General features: G+C 46.0%; 1 protein-coding gene across 2 annotated transcripts; it reads left to right on the plus strand.

Moving 5' to 3' along the window:
- The first annotated feature begins 3,784 nt into the window (after positions 1-3,784).
- On the plus strand, positions 3,785-17,722 carry CSRNP2 (cysteine and serine rich nuclear protein 2). Of its 2 annotated transcripts, none has more exons than XM_057701615.1 (5): positions 3,785-4,668; positions 7,145-9,747; positions 10,996-11,255; positions 14,392-14,688; positions 16,711-17,722. In XM_057701615.1, the coding sequence occupies exons 2-5, from the start codon at positions 9,597-9,599 to the stop codon at positions 17,632-17,634; spliced, it is 1,632 nt and encodes a 543-aa protein (XP_057557598.1). In that variant the 5' UTR covers positions 3,785-4,668; positions 7,145-9,596; the 3' UTR covers positions 17,635-17,722. The 2 variants fall into 2 exon arrangements, with proteins under 2 accessions (XP_057557598.1, XP_057557597.1); XM_057701614.1 differs by having other exon boundaries at positions 9,511-9,747.
- Positions 17,723-19,535: the final 1,813 nt, after the last annotated feature.

Genomic DNA, 19,535 nt, shown 5'->3' on the forward strand with positions numbered 1-19,535 from the left:
GTATTTACCTTTCACTTTAAACTTCCATCTATTTCTACTTCCTACCTTTTTCCCCATTTTCCTCTTCACTTCCAGATCTCCTCTGTATTGTTCCTTATGAATGCTGGTCTGTTCAACAAGTTAATTTGGAAATTGCAACAAAGTAGCATTTGATAAATTTAGAGATTTAAAAGTTGTATATGAATTAAATTTTCAATTGGATTAATGTCAGTTATAAGGGAACTTGCTATTTAAAAAATACTATTGCATTATTTATTGTATTATTGTACTATTTTGTATTGTATGGGACCTTCTGGGACATGAGTAATAACTGGTTTATCTATTCTGTGAATCTGTTTTCATATATTTGCATAAGATGAGGTACACATTCCTCATTTTAATCTTTTAATCACTGCAGATTCCTTTTCCTTCCCAAGTTCCTTTTTTTTTTTTTTCGGCGGTGCTGCATGGCTTGTGAGATCTTAGTTTCCTAACCAGGAATTGAACCCGGACCCTCAGCAGTGAAAGTGCAGAGTCCTAACCACTGGACTGCCAGGGAATTCCCTCTGAGTTCTAATGTCTAATTTTTCATTTAAGGGTTTAGTTAATAGCTTTCTCTAGACATCTTTATAACTTTGCTTCTGACTTTCATTCACCTTTTTTAGGCTTATTAAGTTTGACCTCTCTAAACTCACTCTTGCACTCTACCCCCGGAAACCTGGTTGTTATTTTGCTTTTTTAATAGGGTTTGTGTGTGTTATGCCCATATAGATCAATTTATGTCTTTTTGAAGCCTTCCTTGATAAGACACACAGCTTCTTTGTTGTTTGTGCTTCTAAATTGCTGTGGCCCTGTCTTTTTCGCAGATTTGCTCTATTGATCTCTTTTGGTGAGTATGGAATTAGTCACAAAGAGGTGCCTGTCTATTTAGATCTGGATTCTAATTAAATGCAAATTAGTAAAGTAACATACAACTTCAGGGCTAAATCTACAAATTCCCTATCAGAAAAACAAATACAATGGCTGAGATTTTTATCTAAACTCTTTTTCTCTAAGAAGCTCAGCATAGTATCCTCTGATCTATTCATTTTCAACCTCCCTGGAGAGTGTACTCTTTGTTTAGTGAAGAGCAGTTGATACAGTATATACTTTGGTGTCAGAGAAGTCTCTGTTCAAATCCCAAATCTTGCTCTTCCTGGATGTGACCTTGGACAAAATAATCTCTTAAACCTCAACTTTCTCATCTTAAAAAGGAGATAACACTAACAAAAAAAAGAACAACAACAACAACAAAAAGAACAACAACAACAAAAAAACAAAAAAAGACCAAGAAAAAAAGATAATACTTAATTCATAGGGTTGTTAGGGAGATTACAAACGATAATGAGTATAAAAGTTTTATTTTGTACTTAATATATTTATTCAGTTGCTTAATAAATTTAGGATACTGTTGACTACAAGATCACTTCTACATGCAGATATGACTGCGAGACAGACATATAAACACTGCCCAGAACAAAATCTGACCTTTGGTTTTCATCTTCATTTGTTTCTTTGTTTTGTTTTTGGCCTTGGTTGTGGCACTTGGGATCTTCATTGTGACATGTTTAGTTGTGGCAGGCAGGCTCTTAGTCTCAGCATGCATGTGGGATCTAGTTCCCGGACCAGGGGTTGAACCTGGGTTTCCTGATCAGGAGTGCAGGGGACAGAGTCTTACCCTCTGGACCATCAGGGAAGTCCCTTTGTTTGTTCTTGATCATCTGTCTTTTCTTCCTACTTGACTTTTTTGTCCCTAAAACCCACCCAGCCATGAATTATGCATGGTCTGGAACAAAGCAGTCACATTTGGGATTAGATGTGCATTTTTATAATTTACATACTAAAAAAATTAGCATTTCTTTTCACTTTTCTTGTAGCTTCTACTCTACTGCACTTGAACTTCCTGGTCCTTTGCCCTCCGCAGGTCTTGCTTGGGCTGGAGGTAGAACTGCAGTTATGGGTGAACTGGCACCACTGTAATAACTTACCCAGTGATTTTTTTTTGTTTTCTTTTGTTTTAAACTTTGTAAAATTTTATTTATTCATTTATTTATTGGCTGCGTTGGGTCTTCATTGGTGCATAAGGGCTTTCTTTAGTTGCAGCGAGTGTGGGCTTCTCTTCGTTGCACTGTGCAGGCTTCTCATTGTGGTGGCTTCTCCTGTGGAGCACAGGCTCTAGGCTCGCAGGCTTCAGTAGTTGTGGCACGCAGGCTCAGTAGTTGTGGCTCACGGGCTCTAGAGCACAGGCTTAGTAGTTGTGGCACACAGGCTTAGTTGCTCCTTGGCATGTGGGATCTTCCCCGACCAGGGATCAAATGTGTCCCCTGCATTGGCAGGCGGATTCTTAACCACTGCGCCACCAGGCAAGTCACTTACCTAGTGATTCTATCAAGACAGTGAAATATGGTGGATAAGTAGTCGTGATGTTTGTTAGAAGTCTAGATGATCTTTTTGACTGATCTAGAGCCAAACTGGATTCTGCTGTCTTCTCAAAGGATGTGCTAACTTTGCTTTGGTTATCTTCTAGTTTGGTGTCATTAACAACAAAGCTTGGGCATTGAGGCTGATGGTACTCTGACAGATTTCCATGACTGCTCAAATTCTAGATGTGTAGGCATATGAAACACTTTTAGCCTACCCAGCATGGCCTTTAGGCTGTTTTTTGTTACTCAGCCCACTGATTCTACAGAGGCTGGGGTCTTCTCTTCCTTTCTGATTTCTGTGTGTCCAGGAAAAACAGAATCATGAACATTTATATTGCACTGTGTTGTAGATATCTTATACTACTATTTAATCTCCACAAAACCCTATGAGATGCATACTTTTATCCCCATTTTGCAGATGAGGAAGCAAAGGCACAAGGAAGTTATGTACCTTGGCAAGGGTCACACCATTGGTGAGAGGAGCTGGGGCTTACATTCAGGCCATCTGGCTCCAGGATTCATGCTCTCGATCACGTTGTATCATGCCTAAATTTAGCAGATAGGTGGATGATCTGGGCATGGTACCCGAAGGATTGTTTCTTTGTGATCTGCTTTTTTAAATTTTGCCATGTTATTTCTTGGCCTCTCAGAGTCTCTGATATCACCTAAGGGAGAGAACTGGAATTCTTGGCATTTTCTCCAAGTCACCTAACCTCTCAATTCTAAAACTGAGATGGCCTGGTAGCCAGTAGATCTGGCTCATAGTTCTTGGTGGCAATGAAAAGTGCACTACGCTTTGGAACCAGCCTAGCCTGAGTTTAAATCCTGCCATCCATCCATTCAATAAATATCCAGTAAATATCCCCTGAGCTCCTAAATGTCAAATACCACGCTTTGTACTAGGTGCTGAGCATATAGTAAACAAAATAATTTTTTACTCTCATGGAATTTAATCAAGTGATAAAAGACTGAAAAAAATATATGTCAAGTGGTAAATGCAGAAGAAATATAGGGCAAGGGGATAGATACTTAGGAGAATCACCATTTTAGAAATATGGTTAAGGAAGGGTCTCTGATATAGGGACATTTGAGCACAGTATTAAGTGAGGGAGTAATTACGTGTCTAGCTGGTGAAAGAGTGTCCCAAGCAAAAAGGCCCTGACATGAGAGCGTGATAGTCCTGCTAAAGGAACTGCAAGGAGGCCAGAGGGGCAGCGTAGTTAAAGCAGAGTAAGGGAGGGGAAAAGGAGACAAGAGGACACACAGGATGGTGGTTGGTGAGGCGAGAGGATTCACCTATATCTTGTAGGGCCTTACAGGTCAAGGAAGAGACAGGTACTTCCATTCCGAGTGAGATAGAAAACCAAGGCTGTGGGTGTCCTTAGTAAATGACGTACAACTTCTGATTTGTGAGTCTTCTTTTTCCCGTTTTAAAAATGCGTTGCAAAGGTGTGAGGATCAGAAGCATATAAGAAAATTTGGGGAAGAAAACAATCCACTAATACATACTGAGACTATTCTGCATTGCTTGTATTTTCTTTATGCCTTGGGCAGGCTGCAGCACGTCACGCTGCTTAAGACTCAGATGCCCTGAGCGAGGATAAGGGGGATTATGTTCCTTAGGCATGGGAGTGTGGGCCTGGCGAAAGGAAAAGAGGAGTTTTAGAGGAGAAAGAGGAGAATTTGTTTAGTCATCGAAGATCTGTAGCTCAGGGTCTCCCCTCTTCCTCTTCAAAAGGCTGCAGCAGCGTCAAAGTCGCTTTCCCAGGATCCGCCGTAGCGCAGTCGCTGCCTCCTCAGCCTGTTTGATGGCGAGTTTCGGCTTTGCGCCTGTAGCCGCCTCCAACTCCCGGCATGCTGTTGGGCGTGGGGCCGGCACGCAGACTCCATTTCCCAGCCTGCCCCGGGGCTCGGTCCGGACGTGCCGGCGCCTATAAGAGCCAGAGCGCTGCGGCCAGAGCCTATTGTTAGCCGGAGCCGGGGCGGTTCTGGGCGGATGCTGCCGGGGGCGCCCGACTTGCCGGAGCCGCCCGCCCTCCGCCGCCTGCCGGCCGACCTGCCCACCCACCGTCCCTCCCCGCCCTGCCGCCTGGGAACTCCCAGACCGTCTCCGCGGCCCCGGGACTCTCTCTGTCCTCCCTCCCTCCCACTCGGGCTAGGGCGGCGGCGGCGGCGGCGGCGGCGGCGGCAGAGACCATCACGGGAGGAGGTGGCTGCGGCGGAGCCGGTAATGGGCCTGGGGGTGCGAGGCGGAGGGTGCCGCCTCGTCCTTTCTCGGGATCGGCTCCCGGGCGGCTGTGGAGGAGTGGTCAGCCCGGAGCCGCGCGGGTGGAGGGGTCACAAATCCGGGAGGCACGGTCGGGAGCGGCCGGGGGGCGGGGAGCTCGGGCGCCGCTGGGAAGGGAAAGAGTCGGGAGAGGCGTGGGAGCGAGGGGCGCGGGGGACGCAGGCCCGGGCTGCGGGGGCAGCTTGAGGGAGAACCGATGGGCGGCTCAGAAGCCGGCAGGAATTCGGATGCGGGTTGAGTTCGGAATGGAGTGGAGATGATGTAGGCTAGAGGGAAGTGAAGGAAGGGGAGGGGGGAAATAGAGGAAAATGTGGGAGGAGTGGTTGGGAATTCGTGAGTAGCAGGCAGGAAGGGATGGGAAGCTGGGTAGGGGCTGCAGACGATTGGAATGAGCGGGAAGGTTAGCAGGAATCAGAAGAGGTGCCCCGGAGATGAAGGGTTCAGCGGGGGTGTCCATTAAAGGGAACTGGTGACTTGACATGTCCTTTCAACCCAGGTTCCTGATGTCTCCCATTTTTTTCTGGCGTTGTGTAGGAAAGCGAAAGCATCCCTTGCCCTGGTTGCTAGCTTGATCTTTTCTCACAGGCCCAAACACGCAGCTGACTGCCATCCATTCCTTTTAGTGCCATGGTCTTGATTCATCCTTTTAAAGGGGTTTAGAGTGGCAGACACACAAACCGTTCTTCAGTATGAAACGTTAGAAGTTATCCCCGAGAGACACAGTGTCCCCTTGTCCTGTAGTTTTCAGTTCATGGTAAATCCATAGTTGATTCAGATTTTCCTCTTCTTTACTGACTTTCCATTTTGCACATGTCCGGAGCCAGGAGGATGTTGGTGTGTGCCAGAGTTATAAAGGACTGGATATCCTTGAGAGTTAATGGTTCCTGCAGCATCACGTTCCAGTTCTCCCGCAAAGATCTCATGTCCTTCATACGACGGGAGTTTAAACATGGAAAGCCAAAGTCTCACCTTGTGTCAATGAAGGGATAGAAACCAAGGAGTGAGGGTTGGAGGGGGGCTTCCCTGAAATACCTAGTTTAAACAAGAGGTTTTCACTTGAGCACTTTTTAAGTTCATGATCCTGGTAATCACAAGGACACATGGATCCACAAAATTCATGATACTTGAGAATCAACTCACAATATTTTGTAAAAGGAGAAACGACCGCTCATCTTATTTAGGTGGATCCTGACAATTAGCAGCAAGCCTCCCTTCTTGTAACCCAGCCACGGATGGTAGCACTGACGGTCTTACTAGAGACTCTTGGCCCTTGACCTTTAGCAGAAGGCTGGGCTCTAGTCGAGTAGAGAGACCTTCTCCTGTGACTTATTTGGACTCATTTATGAGAGAGGCTTTCATTGCCTAAACTTTGTCAGTACATTCTGCATCCACAAAACTGGGGGGAAGGGCATTTCCTTTATTGCTAGTCTCACATGCTAGGTTTTTGTTTTGGGGGGGTGATTATAGGAATCCTCACAGGCCTGAAAAGGCCTAAGTCTAGTACTAAAATACAGATATGCTGTATATCTATTTTATTTGGTGCAAGCCTAATATCTTCTATATACTGTGGATCTAAATTATCTCATATAGCTTTGGGAAATGTTCAACCAGAAATACTTGATAAAAGTAAGGGGACTTCCTTGGTGATCCAGTGGTTAAGACTGTGCTTCCACTATAGGGGTTGCGGGTTTGATCCCTGGTGGGGAAACTAAGATCCTGCATGCTATGCGGTGCGGCCAAAAAAAAAAAAAAAAAGACAGTAAGGCATAGAGCTAGAAAGTGTCAGCTGACCTTTCATTTTACTGGCATAAAAGCTTTTATAGAGGTTTGCACTATTTTCTCCAAAAGCATTTGCTGTTTGAGTTGGTCATTTTGACAGTTAACTGTCAGTTATGGCCTGCATTTCCAGGCTCACCTTGATTATTTCTGTATGGGTTTAAGTGCTTGGAGTATAACTTAGAAGTGTTTTTCTTGAATACAGGCATTGATCCTCTGCCAATGAATAAATAGTTGAGAGGGGTGGAAATGACTGATTCCTGATTGTGGTTTGAAAGGAAGCTGAATTGATAAATTGGAAAGTGGAACCCATTCTCTCATTGTTGCTGTTTCAGAGAAATATTTCTTCAGGCCACAGTGGAAGTGGTTGGCAGGTTTTTTCTTGGTGCCCAGTGGACATTTTTATCTAACAAGTCAAGTTCACACCAGAGAGCTGGACAAGGAGAGCTGGGTTGAAGGTTGCCAGGACAGAATCGTTGGGGTGGGGTTTTTTGTTTTTGTTTTAAGGATGGATTAAAGGCAGAAAGTGATGCTAACATCCTGGATAGGGTGAAGAGAGCTCAGTCAGTATGCACACTATTTACATATATAGCCATTCAGATGATTCTCAGACATTTTAAGGAAAATATTTTTCTCCTAGGTTTCGCATCTTTTCTTCTTCTTTCTTACCTGCCTCCTGTCATCGCTCAGAAACCTCTGTTCCAGAAGTGGCAGTGAGGAAGACGTAGGATAAAGAGAGAAAGGGAAGAGAACAAGCAGCCAGCAATCTTGGCTGCATGAGAGGGCACAAAAAGTGACCTGAAGAGAAAGGATACCCTGAGGGCACCTGGGTTCAGACAGTGGAGAATCCTCATAATAAAGACGATCTTGGACCAGACCCAATCTCTCACAGGGCTTAAAGAGAAATATTCAAAGGGAACCCATGCTACCGGAAGAAAAAGGGACACCTGAACAAAGGATAGGAGTGCACATTTGCTTCCAGTCCTCAATCCCCAACTGCTTCCAGGCTGAGGAAAAAGGCACTTCTTAGTAGCAACACTAACTGGATCTCAGTTAAAGCTAAAGCTGGACTTAAGTCCTTTCTCAGAAGGATTTTGAACTCAGTCTGCTTTTTCATGCAGTTGATAAGATTTTTAAGTGGGGAGGAAATATTAAATTCAGTGGTCAACATTCTCTTATTTTTTTTTATTCCACCCACATATGTACTTAATAGTAAAGGTCTCCCCTCCCCCAGTGATAGAATGGAATGAGAAATTTGTTAGTTAATAGGTATCTGTAAGCCCAGCTGAAATCTTAACCCATAAAAGTCCTTGGCTCTCTCCATCCTTACCCATGTCCTAGGAATGTGACCTCCATTGGTAAAGTCAGTAACCTGAAGAACAAAATTGATGATACTTTGGGCTAATTTTTAAGTTTAATTACAATTCTTATCTAGTACCTGATTTTTTTTTTTCTTTCTGGCCAGTTTATTTCAGCAATGTGCTTGTCTGAGACCTATGATGACAGGTTTCTTAGGTGCCTCTTGTGACTTGAATGCAGAATTTTGATGATATCTGGCTAGGTAAATTAGGAAATACCTAAAGTACTTATTAGGTCTGGTTAACTGTGTAGAGCTGACCCAAGAGCAGGCAAATGGCTTCCAAGAGACAGTCTAGAAAAACAGCTCTGTAGCAGGCATCTCTTGACACCACAGTATATTCTGAGTAGCTGCTCTGCAGTAATGCAGCCCTGGCTTTCTGGGCAGTGTTGTTATTCCTGCTGCATAATTAGCAACTAGTGAGATCATAGTCTGGGGAGATTCTGGCATTACTGAGGCAAAGCAGGGAGGTTTCGGATCATCACATGTGGCTCCGGCTCTGACAGCGTTTCTGCTGAGCAGATTCATATCCTTGGGAACTTAAGTCCAAAGATGGAGGAGAAAGATTTGTACCTGGGAAATGGACTATCCCAGACTCCTTGGTTGTGTGCCAGCATGTTAAAAACACTGCCTGCTCTATTAATGTAACCGGAGTAAATCGTCACTCCTTTTGCTATTTGTCGTGCCCTTGCTGGTTTCTTTATAGAGGGCAAAGGTTGTAAAGCTCAGTCTTCCTTGCACAGCGGATGAGGGTAGGTCAGCTGAGCCCTGTTTTATGGAGCAGTAGGCGATTGGGAAAGAGTCTGGGTTTTGAAGCCAGTGCAGATTCTAATCTTCAGTCCATTCTTTAGAACCCAGTTTGACCTCTTTAGGAGCCTGGTGAGACACTTTACATTTGTGAAGATCTGGGTAAAGCATTTCCCTGACTGTCAATGTACTTTGAAATTGAAAGTCTAGAGCAGTATTTCCCAAAGTGTGTTCCAAGGATCACCTGCCCCCCAGGATTCTCTAGAAACAAAGGGTTCCTTAATCGTATGTAGGGAACCCCTGCATTCTGTTTCCTCCCACCCTTCACCAGCTTCATTAGCATATTAAAAGCCTCTAAAGGGTCTGCCCATAAGCAGTTTTCTAAAGTATTTTGACGCAGCAGTCCTATTCCCATGTAAAAGCTATTAATATCTATGGAACTAGTTTATTTACTGGATACACTTTGGGAAATGCCAGGCTATATTTCCACTAGGAAAAATAATTGGATCTAGTCTAGGTTTAGGCACAGCCTAATTCTGCCTTTGATCCCCAGTCCCTCCTACTGGCCCCGTGGAGAGCTCTCCTGGGTGAGCAGAAGAGCAGCTACTGTTATCCCAGGGCTAATGAGGCCTAGAGCCCAGCTGGCTTGGAACCAGAGGCCGTCACTCCACTGGGAAAGGTGCTGCCGCTCCTCATCTCGTTATTCTGAGTGACTGAGGCTGGAGGGGCTGGGGAGAAACAAAAGTAGGAGTGCTGCCTGGAATAAAGTAGAGATGACCTCGTCACGAGAGAGCAGGCATCAGTGCTAGCTCAGGTGCCTTCCTCAGCTGGAGAACTGCGTACAGATGTGGGAGGGGTCTGTTTTAGGACAGGAATGCTGATTCCTCTTTTCCCCTGGGCAGAATCCTAATGCACCTGGCTAACTGGTGGTGAGCAGGGGCTTTGGGGCCAACGTGGTGGGCTCCCCAAGGAAACCCCTTTGAAACCAATGGATGCATTCACGGGCTCGGGTCTCAAGAGGAAGTTTGATGATGTGGATGTGGGCTCATCAGTTTCCAACTCCGATGATGAGATCTCCAGCAGTGACAGCGCTGACAGCTGCGATAGCCTCAATCCTCCCACAACTGCCAGCTTCACACGTGAGTGAGCCACTCCCTCCCTGCCTACTCCCACGTCCCCCAAGCATCAGAGACCATTGCAGCTCTTTAGACAGCTTCCGTCCAGCTTGGAGATCTGCCTTTAATCGTAATCTTCCCCACTCTTAGCTCAACCTTGCTATTTGGAGGACCTCATTGCTCTAGTATCATAGACTTAAGTCTGATTTATTCTAGCTGATTTTACTTGTACTGTGCTTTGTGAATCCTCAGAATGGGTTGAATTAAACTGAAGAAGGAGGAGTCCAGGAGTCTACCCTTCCCCACCAGTGTCCTGTAGAGTTCCATAGAATTGGAGCTCTAGCAGGACATAAATGCTTACTGCCTGGACAATTGGGACATCTCCACACTTAATTCTTACGGCTCAATTAGTTTCTTGGAAAGAACTTCTGATTCCTTAACTTAGGGGTTGTCTGTGGGCTAAATCTGGCCCACTGCCTGTTTTTATAAATAAAGTTTTATTGGAACACAGCCACACCCAGTGTCTGATGGCTTTCATGCTGCAATGGCAGAGTTGCGTAGTTGCAACAGAGACCTCATGCCTGCAAAGACTAAAGTATTTACTACCTGGACCTTTACAGAAGAAGTTTGCCATCTCCTGCTCTAGATCAACACTGTCCAGCGGGAGCTCCCTGGCAGTCTAGTGGTTAGGATTAGGTGCTTTCACTGCTGGGGTCTGGGTTCAGTCCCTGGTCAGGGAACTGAGATCCTGCAAGCTGTGCAGTATGGCCAGAAAGAAAACAAACAAACAAAAAAACACTGTCCAAAAGAATTTGTTATGGTAGAAATGTTCTATATCTGCACTGTCCAGTATGATAGCCATATGTAGCTGTTGAGCACTTAAAGTGTGATTAGTGTAACTGAAGAGCTGAATTTTAAGTTTTATTTCGTTTAAATTGCCACACGTGGCTAGTAGCAGCTGTACTGGACAGTGAAGCTATGTAGATTGTTATATCCTGAAAAGATTACCTAGAGATTCTCTTCCCAGCTGATGTCTAAAAATAGATTTTTGTGGTCATCTGTTTGGGTGAAGTCAGTTTGGAGGCAGTGGTATGGAACAGCTGCTGGTCGAGGTCCCTTCCAACTGTGCATTTCAGATCTGAAAATTAGGAAGATCTCTAGGTACAGAGAGCACCTTTGGAGAAGAGCTGAGAGCCTAGATGAATGAGAAAGAATGAGGTCCCCAAACAGGCCATCTCTAAGTTAGTAAAACTTTCTGTGCTCCCTTCTCAGCTACATCCATCCTGAAGCGGCAGAAGCAGCTGCGGAGGAAGAATGTGCGTTTTGACCAGGTGACTGTGTACTACTTTGCCCGGCGCCAAGGTTTCACCAGCGTGCCCAGCCAGGGCGGCAGCTCTCTGGGCATGGCCCAGCGCCATAACTCTGTACGCAGCTACACACTCTGTGAGTTTGCTCAGGAGCAGGAGGTGAACCATCGGGAGATTCTTCGTGAACACCTGAAGGAGGAGAAACTCCATGCCAAGAAGATGAAGGTGCCTAAGGGGTCTAGGGTCTGGTACTTCCCGTGTACCAAGATAAAACAGGAAATCATCTAGGTCTAGCGCATTGTGGGTTTTTTTGTTGTCGTTTTGTTTTGTTTTGTTTTTGGACTGTTGCCTTTGGTATATAGAGATTCCACATCTTTCCAGTGAGAAATCTCAGATTTGGTATCAATTCTCAATCTGAGATGCCATTCTTTTTGTCTCCGGTGGGGAGTCTAGCAGAGATAGCAAAATGGCTTCCCTAGAATTCCCTACCCTCGCCCCCTCTACAAATGTTTTTAAAGTTTAAATTATAAATACCTGAAGACATGCAAGTCTGCCACCCCGGCCCCTGAGGAGGCACAGTGTTTCAATTTCTCATCAGATGATTGTCCACTGGCCTGATGCACAGAACAGGTTTTAGATCTTTTACTTCCTCTGAAAGGATCCTGCTGATTGTGTAACTCCTGTTGCTTCTAGATGATAGTTTTTCAGGTATAGACAATAGCATTACCAAATAGTTATTTTGATTTGTATGGTACTGGGCCTGCAGTCTGATGCTGCACCTCCTCCTTTAGCAGGCGAGCAGGGCTGGAAGACCCATCTCAGATGGCTCTTTGTAGCCATGCATTTGCTGTCAGCACTGCTTGGCACTCCACAGCCATAGTTTCCACCAGCCTGCAAAAATTGCCCCCAGAGTTCCTAGTTCCAAATTCACTGTTTCAGGCCTGGCCAAGTTTCTTGTGGGCCCCAAGTATGCAGAGCCATGTTAAAACAGGTGATGCATTATTTCCAGGGTTGTGGGTGAACCTCTAATGAGACACACCAGGATGTGGTAGGACTGGAGAAGCGGTGGCAGAGAACGTATGTGAACTAGATCTCCCTTTGAGAGCTGTATGTCTGCTGCCCGCAATCTAAGCCTAAAGCCTTACACCTGTTTTTCTAACTAGAATGACATTCAAGCTCCCCTTTCTTCTGTCTGAGGAATTCCATCACTGACCCAGTACCTTCCTGCTGCTATAGCAACAGCTGGGCAAATAAACACTCTTCTCATCATTTGCAATGAAGGATTTCTTCCCTTTCCCTAAGAAGAAACGTCTCCCCTAAATCTGGTAGAGGGATGACATGTCAAAGCAGACACCCTTTTCTGTGTCCTCCCTTGTAGGAGGTCTAGGGACAAAGCCAGGCAGACTGGAGGCTGAGAAACACGACTCCTACTTATTAAGCAGATTTAGTGAGCAGCACAGTGGTGGCATCTGATACGTCTTTCTATGTCAAGAGAACACCCATACTTTGGTCCAGTTTACTGTTTCTTAGAAATTTTTCCTATCTTTAGCACTCTAGGGGAGGCAGTTGGTCTCAAAATATACATTTTGCATCTCCCATATGCCATTTAATATTTGTTTTCCCTTTGGACTTCCACCAAAAAAAAAAAAAAGCTGTTGGTGCTTTGCATCAGTATTAGTGCCTGTAATTTTTATTACTGTTTTTGGCCTTTTATCCATATGGAATTCCTTATTATGAATAGTATGATTCAGGAAGCTAACTTAATTTTTTTTTTTTTTAAGTATATATAGTTGTCCCAATACCATTTAATGACTAGAAGAGTATTTTTCATACTGATTTGAAATGCCACACCTATTAGGGTACATAAAATTCTCACACCTACGCAGATTTCTTTCTGTTGCGTCTCTAATCGCTTTCCTTTGAGAGGGTAGCAAGGAGAGAGGGTGCTTCGGGGGAGGCCAGCCCTGGTGAAATGGGCAGAAGCAATGCTAAGGTCTGCAGAAAGGCCCCCGTGTAGTTGGCCCGCCTGGGACAGAAATAATAGACTGGAGATCCCCAGAAGCACCACTTTATTTCTCTTATCGCCTCCCCCCCAAACAAACAAACAAAACAGGTGTAGAGCTTATTAGCCAGATCTGTTGCATCACATCTCTCCCAGGCGTCGTTCCTTTACCAGCACTCTTCTGGCTGGCTGATGAAATAAGCCAAACCCGCCAGTAGCTTGGCTCTCACCCTGCGAGTAGCTTCCAGAGCCCTGGGGATTATGAGGCCTCATTTTCTTTACCTGAATTCTCTAGTGAGTTTTCAGAACTCATTCAGCCACAGATTGTCTTCAGCCTGTCCCTCCACTAAGGTTCCCTCTCCTGGCTCTCTGTCCTTCTCACCCAGAGAACCCAGATGTCTGCCTGCAGAGAGTGTTACGTATGCCACCTTGCCTCACATACGGCTTTCTTTTGAAACCGATTACAAAGGAGGAAGAGGGACTTCCCTGGTGGTCCAGTGGTTAGGACTTGGCGCTTTCACTGCCAAGGGCCTGGGTTCAATCCCTGGTCAGTGAACTGAGATTCCACAAGCCACGTGGCACGGCCACAGAAAGCAGAAAGAATATATTTCTTCTAGGCCGAGAGTTGGAAGTGAGGGCCTTCTAGATAGCCGTTAACTTCCTCATTTTTTTTCTCCTCCCCATAAAATGAAGTTCTTCTGTGTATGCACAGACAGTTATTCACACCATAGGGATTCAGGTTCATTGACAAAGACCTGGTAGGCAGCTTTGTACTATAATGTGCTCTTATTCCCAGAGTGTGGTTTTTGGGTCCTTCGGGGTGCAAACTGAAGGGTGTTCTGCAAGGTTGTTTACATCCAAGGAACATGCAGCCGTTGAAATACCTCCTCTTCATCCATGTATTAAAAGGCGGGTTAGCCGAAGCTAAGGGACACAAGCCGGGGAGTGGAGGGTGTATTTGTGGGGAAAGATTATCTTCTGGGAGGGAAGGTGAGACGGAGGTTTTGAGGAACTTTGATCCAGAAAGTTGATGTCCCTTGTGTTGACAGGCTGGTGTTAGAGCTACATAGGCTTCCTGTCTTCCTGCTCTAGATTTATCCTCTTCACGACTCTATCCATCAGCCATACCCGTGGCTTTTGATACTTAATTAAAATTAAATAAAGGTAAAAGTTTAGTTTCTCAGTTGCACTAGCCCCGTTTACAGTGCTTGGTAGCCACACGTGCATCAGGACGGGCTGCACGGATATCTCCATCGCAGCAGAAAGTTCACTTGGCCCCAGCTGCTCTAGGTGGGCCCGGTGAGGAGGCTCCTGCTGAGGACGTTCTGGAGCCTGACCTTCCTTCCTGTCTCTTGGCAGCTAACCAAGAACGGGACAGTGGAGTCGGTGGAGGCTGACGGCCTGACACTGGATGATGTCTCTGATGAAGATATTGATGTGGAAAACGTGGAGGTGGATGATTACTTCTTCCTGCAGCCTCTGCCCACCAAACGGCGACGGGCCCTGCTAAGGGCTTCTGGGGTCCACCGCATTGATGCTGAAGAGAAGCAAGAACTTCGAGCCATCCGCCTGTCACGGGAAGAGTGTGGTTGTGACTGTCGACTGTATTGTGACCCAGAAGCGTGTGCCTGTAGCCAGGCTGGGATTAAATGCCAGGTCAGTCCACACTGGCCTGCGATGGTATATCCACCCTAGTGTGGGTGTCTAGTGTGGGTGCCAGCAAGCGTGAGAGGTTCCCATGCATGGGTGAAGACTCCCAGTTCTATAGCCCTCCTCCACCAACAAAACAAGTATGACAGGATTCTTAGTGGAGATAGCGATCTCTTTTTTCTGTGTATCTCACCTCAGAGGTGATGCGCAGCTGTCAGCACAGGGAGGAGTGGGGCTTAGTACATTTAACATTTAGTAGCTGTCCTTAAATACTGACTGATTACTTGAGGTAAATGGAAGCAGAGAACTGATGTAGGCCTTTAGATTTTATCCTACAAACACTTATTCACAGTGCCTCTACTCTAATTTTGTAAAATTCAGAATAGTCCGAATCTGTTATTCAGGATCAGATTTGGGCTTAAATCCACAGTGTACTAAAAGATAGAAAGCATCATCCCCCCAGAGGGCCTTCTGACAAAGGACAGTTTGGAAGACACATCTCAATTAAAAATGGTCCAGTGCTTAAGACTCTGCGCTTCCACTGCAGGGGGCGCGGGTTTGATCGCTGGTCAGGGAACAGATTCTACATGCCGCGCAGGAAAAAAATAAAAGAAAGAAAAAGAAAGTGGCAGTACCATCCCAAAGAATGAAATTTATCTGAAGCCTATATAACTGAGGCTATGGGTGCTAAGTCCTCGTGGTTGAATTTATCCTAACCTTTTCGTTCTTATTTTCAGGTTGGTATCAGATAGCTATAGCAGGTCTGACCAGATAATGCTTTTCAGATTGAGTCCCATAATGAATCAGGCTGTTATACACAGACCTGAGGACAGTCCTAGAAATGGACTGTTCCTAAGAACTGGAATAGAGAGTTCTAGAAGTTGATATCATAGGAAGACACTGTATATTTGTACATACTTATTTACGTTTTTAATTTTATTTTTGGTGTGTGTGGGGTTTTTTTCATTTGGGGATTTGAAAGGGAGATAAGGAGGTAGAAAGCATCTCCTTTCCATATATCTCTGGTGTATAAGTTAATTATCTTGATAACTGCTTCCAAACCATGCTGGCCAACCATCCGGGAAAAATGAAGCAGGTAGTGAAAAGCTGGCCATTATTTTGTTTGAACCTTCACTATAGCATCTTAGCAAACAAAGGCACTTTTGCCTACCTTCCCCATTTTTTTAAAATAAATTTATAAGTTTATTTATTTATTTATTTAATTGGCTGTGTTGGGTCTTTTTTGCTGCGCGCGGGCTTTCTTTTAGTTGCGGTGAGTGGGGGCTGCTCTTTGTTGTGGTGCGCGGGCTCCTCGTTGCCATGGCTTCTCTTGTTGCGGAGCATGGGCTCTAGGCACGTGGGCTTCAGTACTTGCAGCACATGGGCTCAATAGTTGTGGCACGCGGGCTCAACAGTTGTGGCGCATGGGCTTAGTTGCTCTGTGGCATGTGGGATCTTCCTGGAGCAGGGCTCGAACCTGTGTCCCCTGCATTGGCAGGCGGATTCTTAACCACTACGCCACCTAGGAAGCCCCTACCTTCCCCATTATGTATTGTTTTGGACTAGCAAGACCTTCTACCTGCTTTCTCATACCTGTCATCAAAGAACACAGTAGGCTTGGGTCCTGGACATTTGTTTTCTTAATAAAGTTGGTAAGTTCTGGAAAAGTCTCTGAGGCACATACATTTCTTTTCTCTGAGAACTGTCAGCTTTCAGAGAAATATCTCTAGACTTTTAACTGGAAGGGCCCTTTGACATGATCTTTGTCTGCTTTTTGTTTAGAAGAGAAAACAAAGCTCTGGAGAGAGAAATGATTTTCTTGAGGTCACACTACTAATTAGCATCCGTGTTGGAATAGAACGGCAGGTGGTCTGCTAACTCCCATTTAGTGCTCCAGTAGCTCACGCTGCAGGTTATGTTTTGAATTGGTTGTTTCTCTTGTAAGAAGACCTCAAACCCTGACTCCCTGTGTTCACCAGCTAACGTCACATATCTCATCTGGCCTCAACCTCCTTGTCCCCTCCTCAGGTGGATCGCATGTCATTTCCATGTGGCTGCTCCCGGGACGGCTGTGGGAACATGGCTGGGCGCATAGAATTCAATCCAATCCGGGTCCGGACTCATTACCTCCACACCATCATGAAGCTGGAGCTGGAGAGCAAGCGACAGGTGAGCCGCCCGCCAGCTGCAGACGAGGAGCCCTCCCCCACTGCCAGCTGCAGCCTGGCAGCAGCACAGGGCTCAGAGACACAGGACTTCCAGGAGTTCATCGCTGAGAATGAGACAGCGGTGATGCACCTGCAGAGCGCGGAGGAGCTGGAGCGGCTCAAGGCGGAGGAGGACTCGAGCGGCTCCAGCGCCAGCCTGGACTCCAGCATAGAGAGCCTGGGCGTGTGCATCCTGGAGGAGCCCCTGGCTGTTCCCGAAGAGCTGTGCCCAGGCCTCACAGCCCCCATTCTCATCCAGGCTCAGCTGCCCCCAGGCTCCTCTGTGCTGTGTTTTGCCGAGAACTCGGACCACCCGACCGCCTCAGCCATGAACAACCCATCCTACTTGAACAGTGGGCCCTTGGTCTACTACCAGGTGGAGCAGAGGCCAGTCCTGGGAGTGAAAGGAGAGCCTGGTACCGAAGAAGTCCCACCCTCATTCCCCAAGGAGAAGGATCTGAGTGTCTTCTCTCTCCCTGTTACCTCACTGGTGGCTTGCAGCCCCCCAGACCCGGCTGCCCTCTGTAAATCAGAGGTGGGGAAAACACCCACTCTAGGAGCGCTGGCGCCCGAAGATTGTAACCCCGAGGAGCCTGAGAATGAAGACTTCCGCCACTCTTGGTCCCCCTCAAACCTCCCCTTGTGCACGGACGATGCAGAGGGCTGTGTGGTGGAGAAGACTGCACAGCAGGGTGAGGACCGGCCCCCCGAAGAGCCTTCCCTGGAGCTCCCTCTGGCAGTGTGACACCAGGATGGAGAGGATGCCTCTTAACAGTCTCTATTTATTCCCTTATTTTATCTCACGCCATTTCAAAAACAAAACTGTAGAAGCAGCTGCTGCTCCCATGTTATTTTATTGGGGTCTTTGGGGGACGGGTGGGAAAGGATTGTTTGTACACGTATTTTTTAAAGGGCCAGCAGAACCAAGGAGACCAGCACCAGCTTGACCTGGGGATAGTCTCGGGGCAGAGGAAGCTGCATACTGAGCTTTCTGGGCCATTGGAACAAAGAACTAAGATCTCATATGAGAAGCTGAGTAATTCAAGCAGCTGTTCACACAGGGACCAGAACACAATTTGAACAGCATGGCAAAGCCCCTTCCCCTCTCCTGAGCTCCAGGAGGGGTACAAGCTCATTTTCCTCAGTGGTTGACTCTGATATCCCACTTTGGTGTATGGTAATAATACAGTTGGCATCGTCAGCTGGTTGAGTGTAGAGAGGAGGGGGTGGAAGGGGTCTCTGCTTCTGTACAAACCCTCCAGGATCTATACAAATTTAACCTGCCTTTCGGGGGCCCCTATTTGGTAAATAAGTTAATATTTGACATGTTTGGTGTTCTCTGACCTGTTCCCCACACTGGGGATTCCTGGTCTTAACTTGAATTGTTTCTTTCACATGTTCTTAGGTACTAAGTGAAACTTGTCTTCTGTCTTTTTTTTTCCCCTGTCCTTTTTCCTTTAAAGGGAAAGAGCTAGATGGGCTGGGGATGTGGCATCAGGAGCCTGAGTCTGCTGTACGTGTCTAACCCCAGCTCCGTCAGGCAGCTTTAGCCCGGGCTCACACATCCCACGGGAGGCCTAAATGGAGCATTAATCTATGGCCAAAGGAGGCAGCAGGAACAGGCTGCTGTCTGGAAAGATGACTTTGTGCCATGCTTGCTTTTTCACCCAGGTCCATCTCTCCTCCCCCAGACCCCGGCTTTGAGAAATTTGAGCTTTAAAGGAATGTAGGATGTGGCAAGTTCACCAGCTAGTTTTTTTTTCTTCTTTTTGTATCTGCACTCGTGGTCCCTCTTGGCTATATACACAGGGTTAGCGTTCTTATACTACATTCTTATATTGTTCACCCCCAGGAACTGCACATGCGTATTGGGTCCCTCCACCTTGATATATAAAGGTTGGAAGCCAAACCAGTTCCTAAATGCTACATGTAACTCCCAGGTTCTGAAGAAGTCAAGTGCTGACTGTAACCTTTGAGGTCTATAGAGTGGGACTCATATTCAGTTTGTACCTGAGTTGGGGGGGTACAGTTCCTGTTTATATTCCAGGTTGTGCTCCACTAAATACCACTGACTTCTTTTTACTAGCAAAGTTATCTTTGCCTGTTTTATTTCATTCTTTTTTATGGCTCTTTGCCTCTGTCTGAAAAGGGAGGCGGTAGGGGCAAACACTTTTCTTTAGCAACCTTTACACCGTGCTTCATGACTGGTATGGTTTACTAACCAGGAAAAAAATAAAGTATAAAACTTTTTTTTTTTAGTGGAAGAGATAACTATTCTTATCTAGCTCATAAAGCCTCTTGTGGGATATCAAGGCCCTCGTGTCTGAAAGCAACTTTCATGTATGTGTCACAGCAGCATTTCACCTGTCAAACCTCAACTGAGCCTGAAAGGCCTTATACACAGATACATCTTTAACTCACTCTGCCTCTCTTGTTCATGCCTGTTTTTGCTGGGTTTTATATGTAGAGGGGAGTTAATAAGTCATAACCCCTTATCCCTCCCCATCCTCTAGCCTCACGAACAGGAGTTGACAGTCTTAAGTACCTGAGGTCTAGGTGCTATCCTGAACCGAGCCACACACCGCCACCTTAGACTGATCCCCTTGCATACAAGGCTGAAGTTTAATTGGAAATTTGACTCTGTGG

The sequence above is a fragment of the Hippopotamus amphibius genome, chromosome 12 (genome assembly GCF_030028045.1).
Source record: "Hippopotamus amphibius kiboko isolate mHipAmp2 chromosome 12, mHipAmp2.hap2, whole genome shotgun sequence".
Classification (NCBI taxonomy): domain Eukaryota; kingdom Metazoa; phylum Chordata; class Mammalia; order Artiodactyla; family Hippopotamidae; genus Hippopotamus; species Hippopotamus amphibius.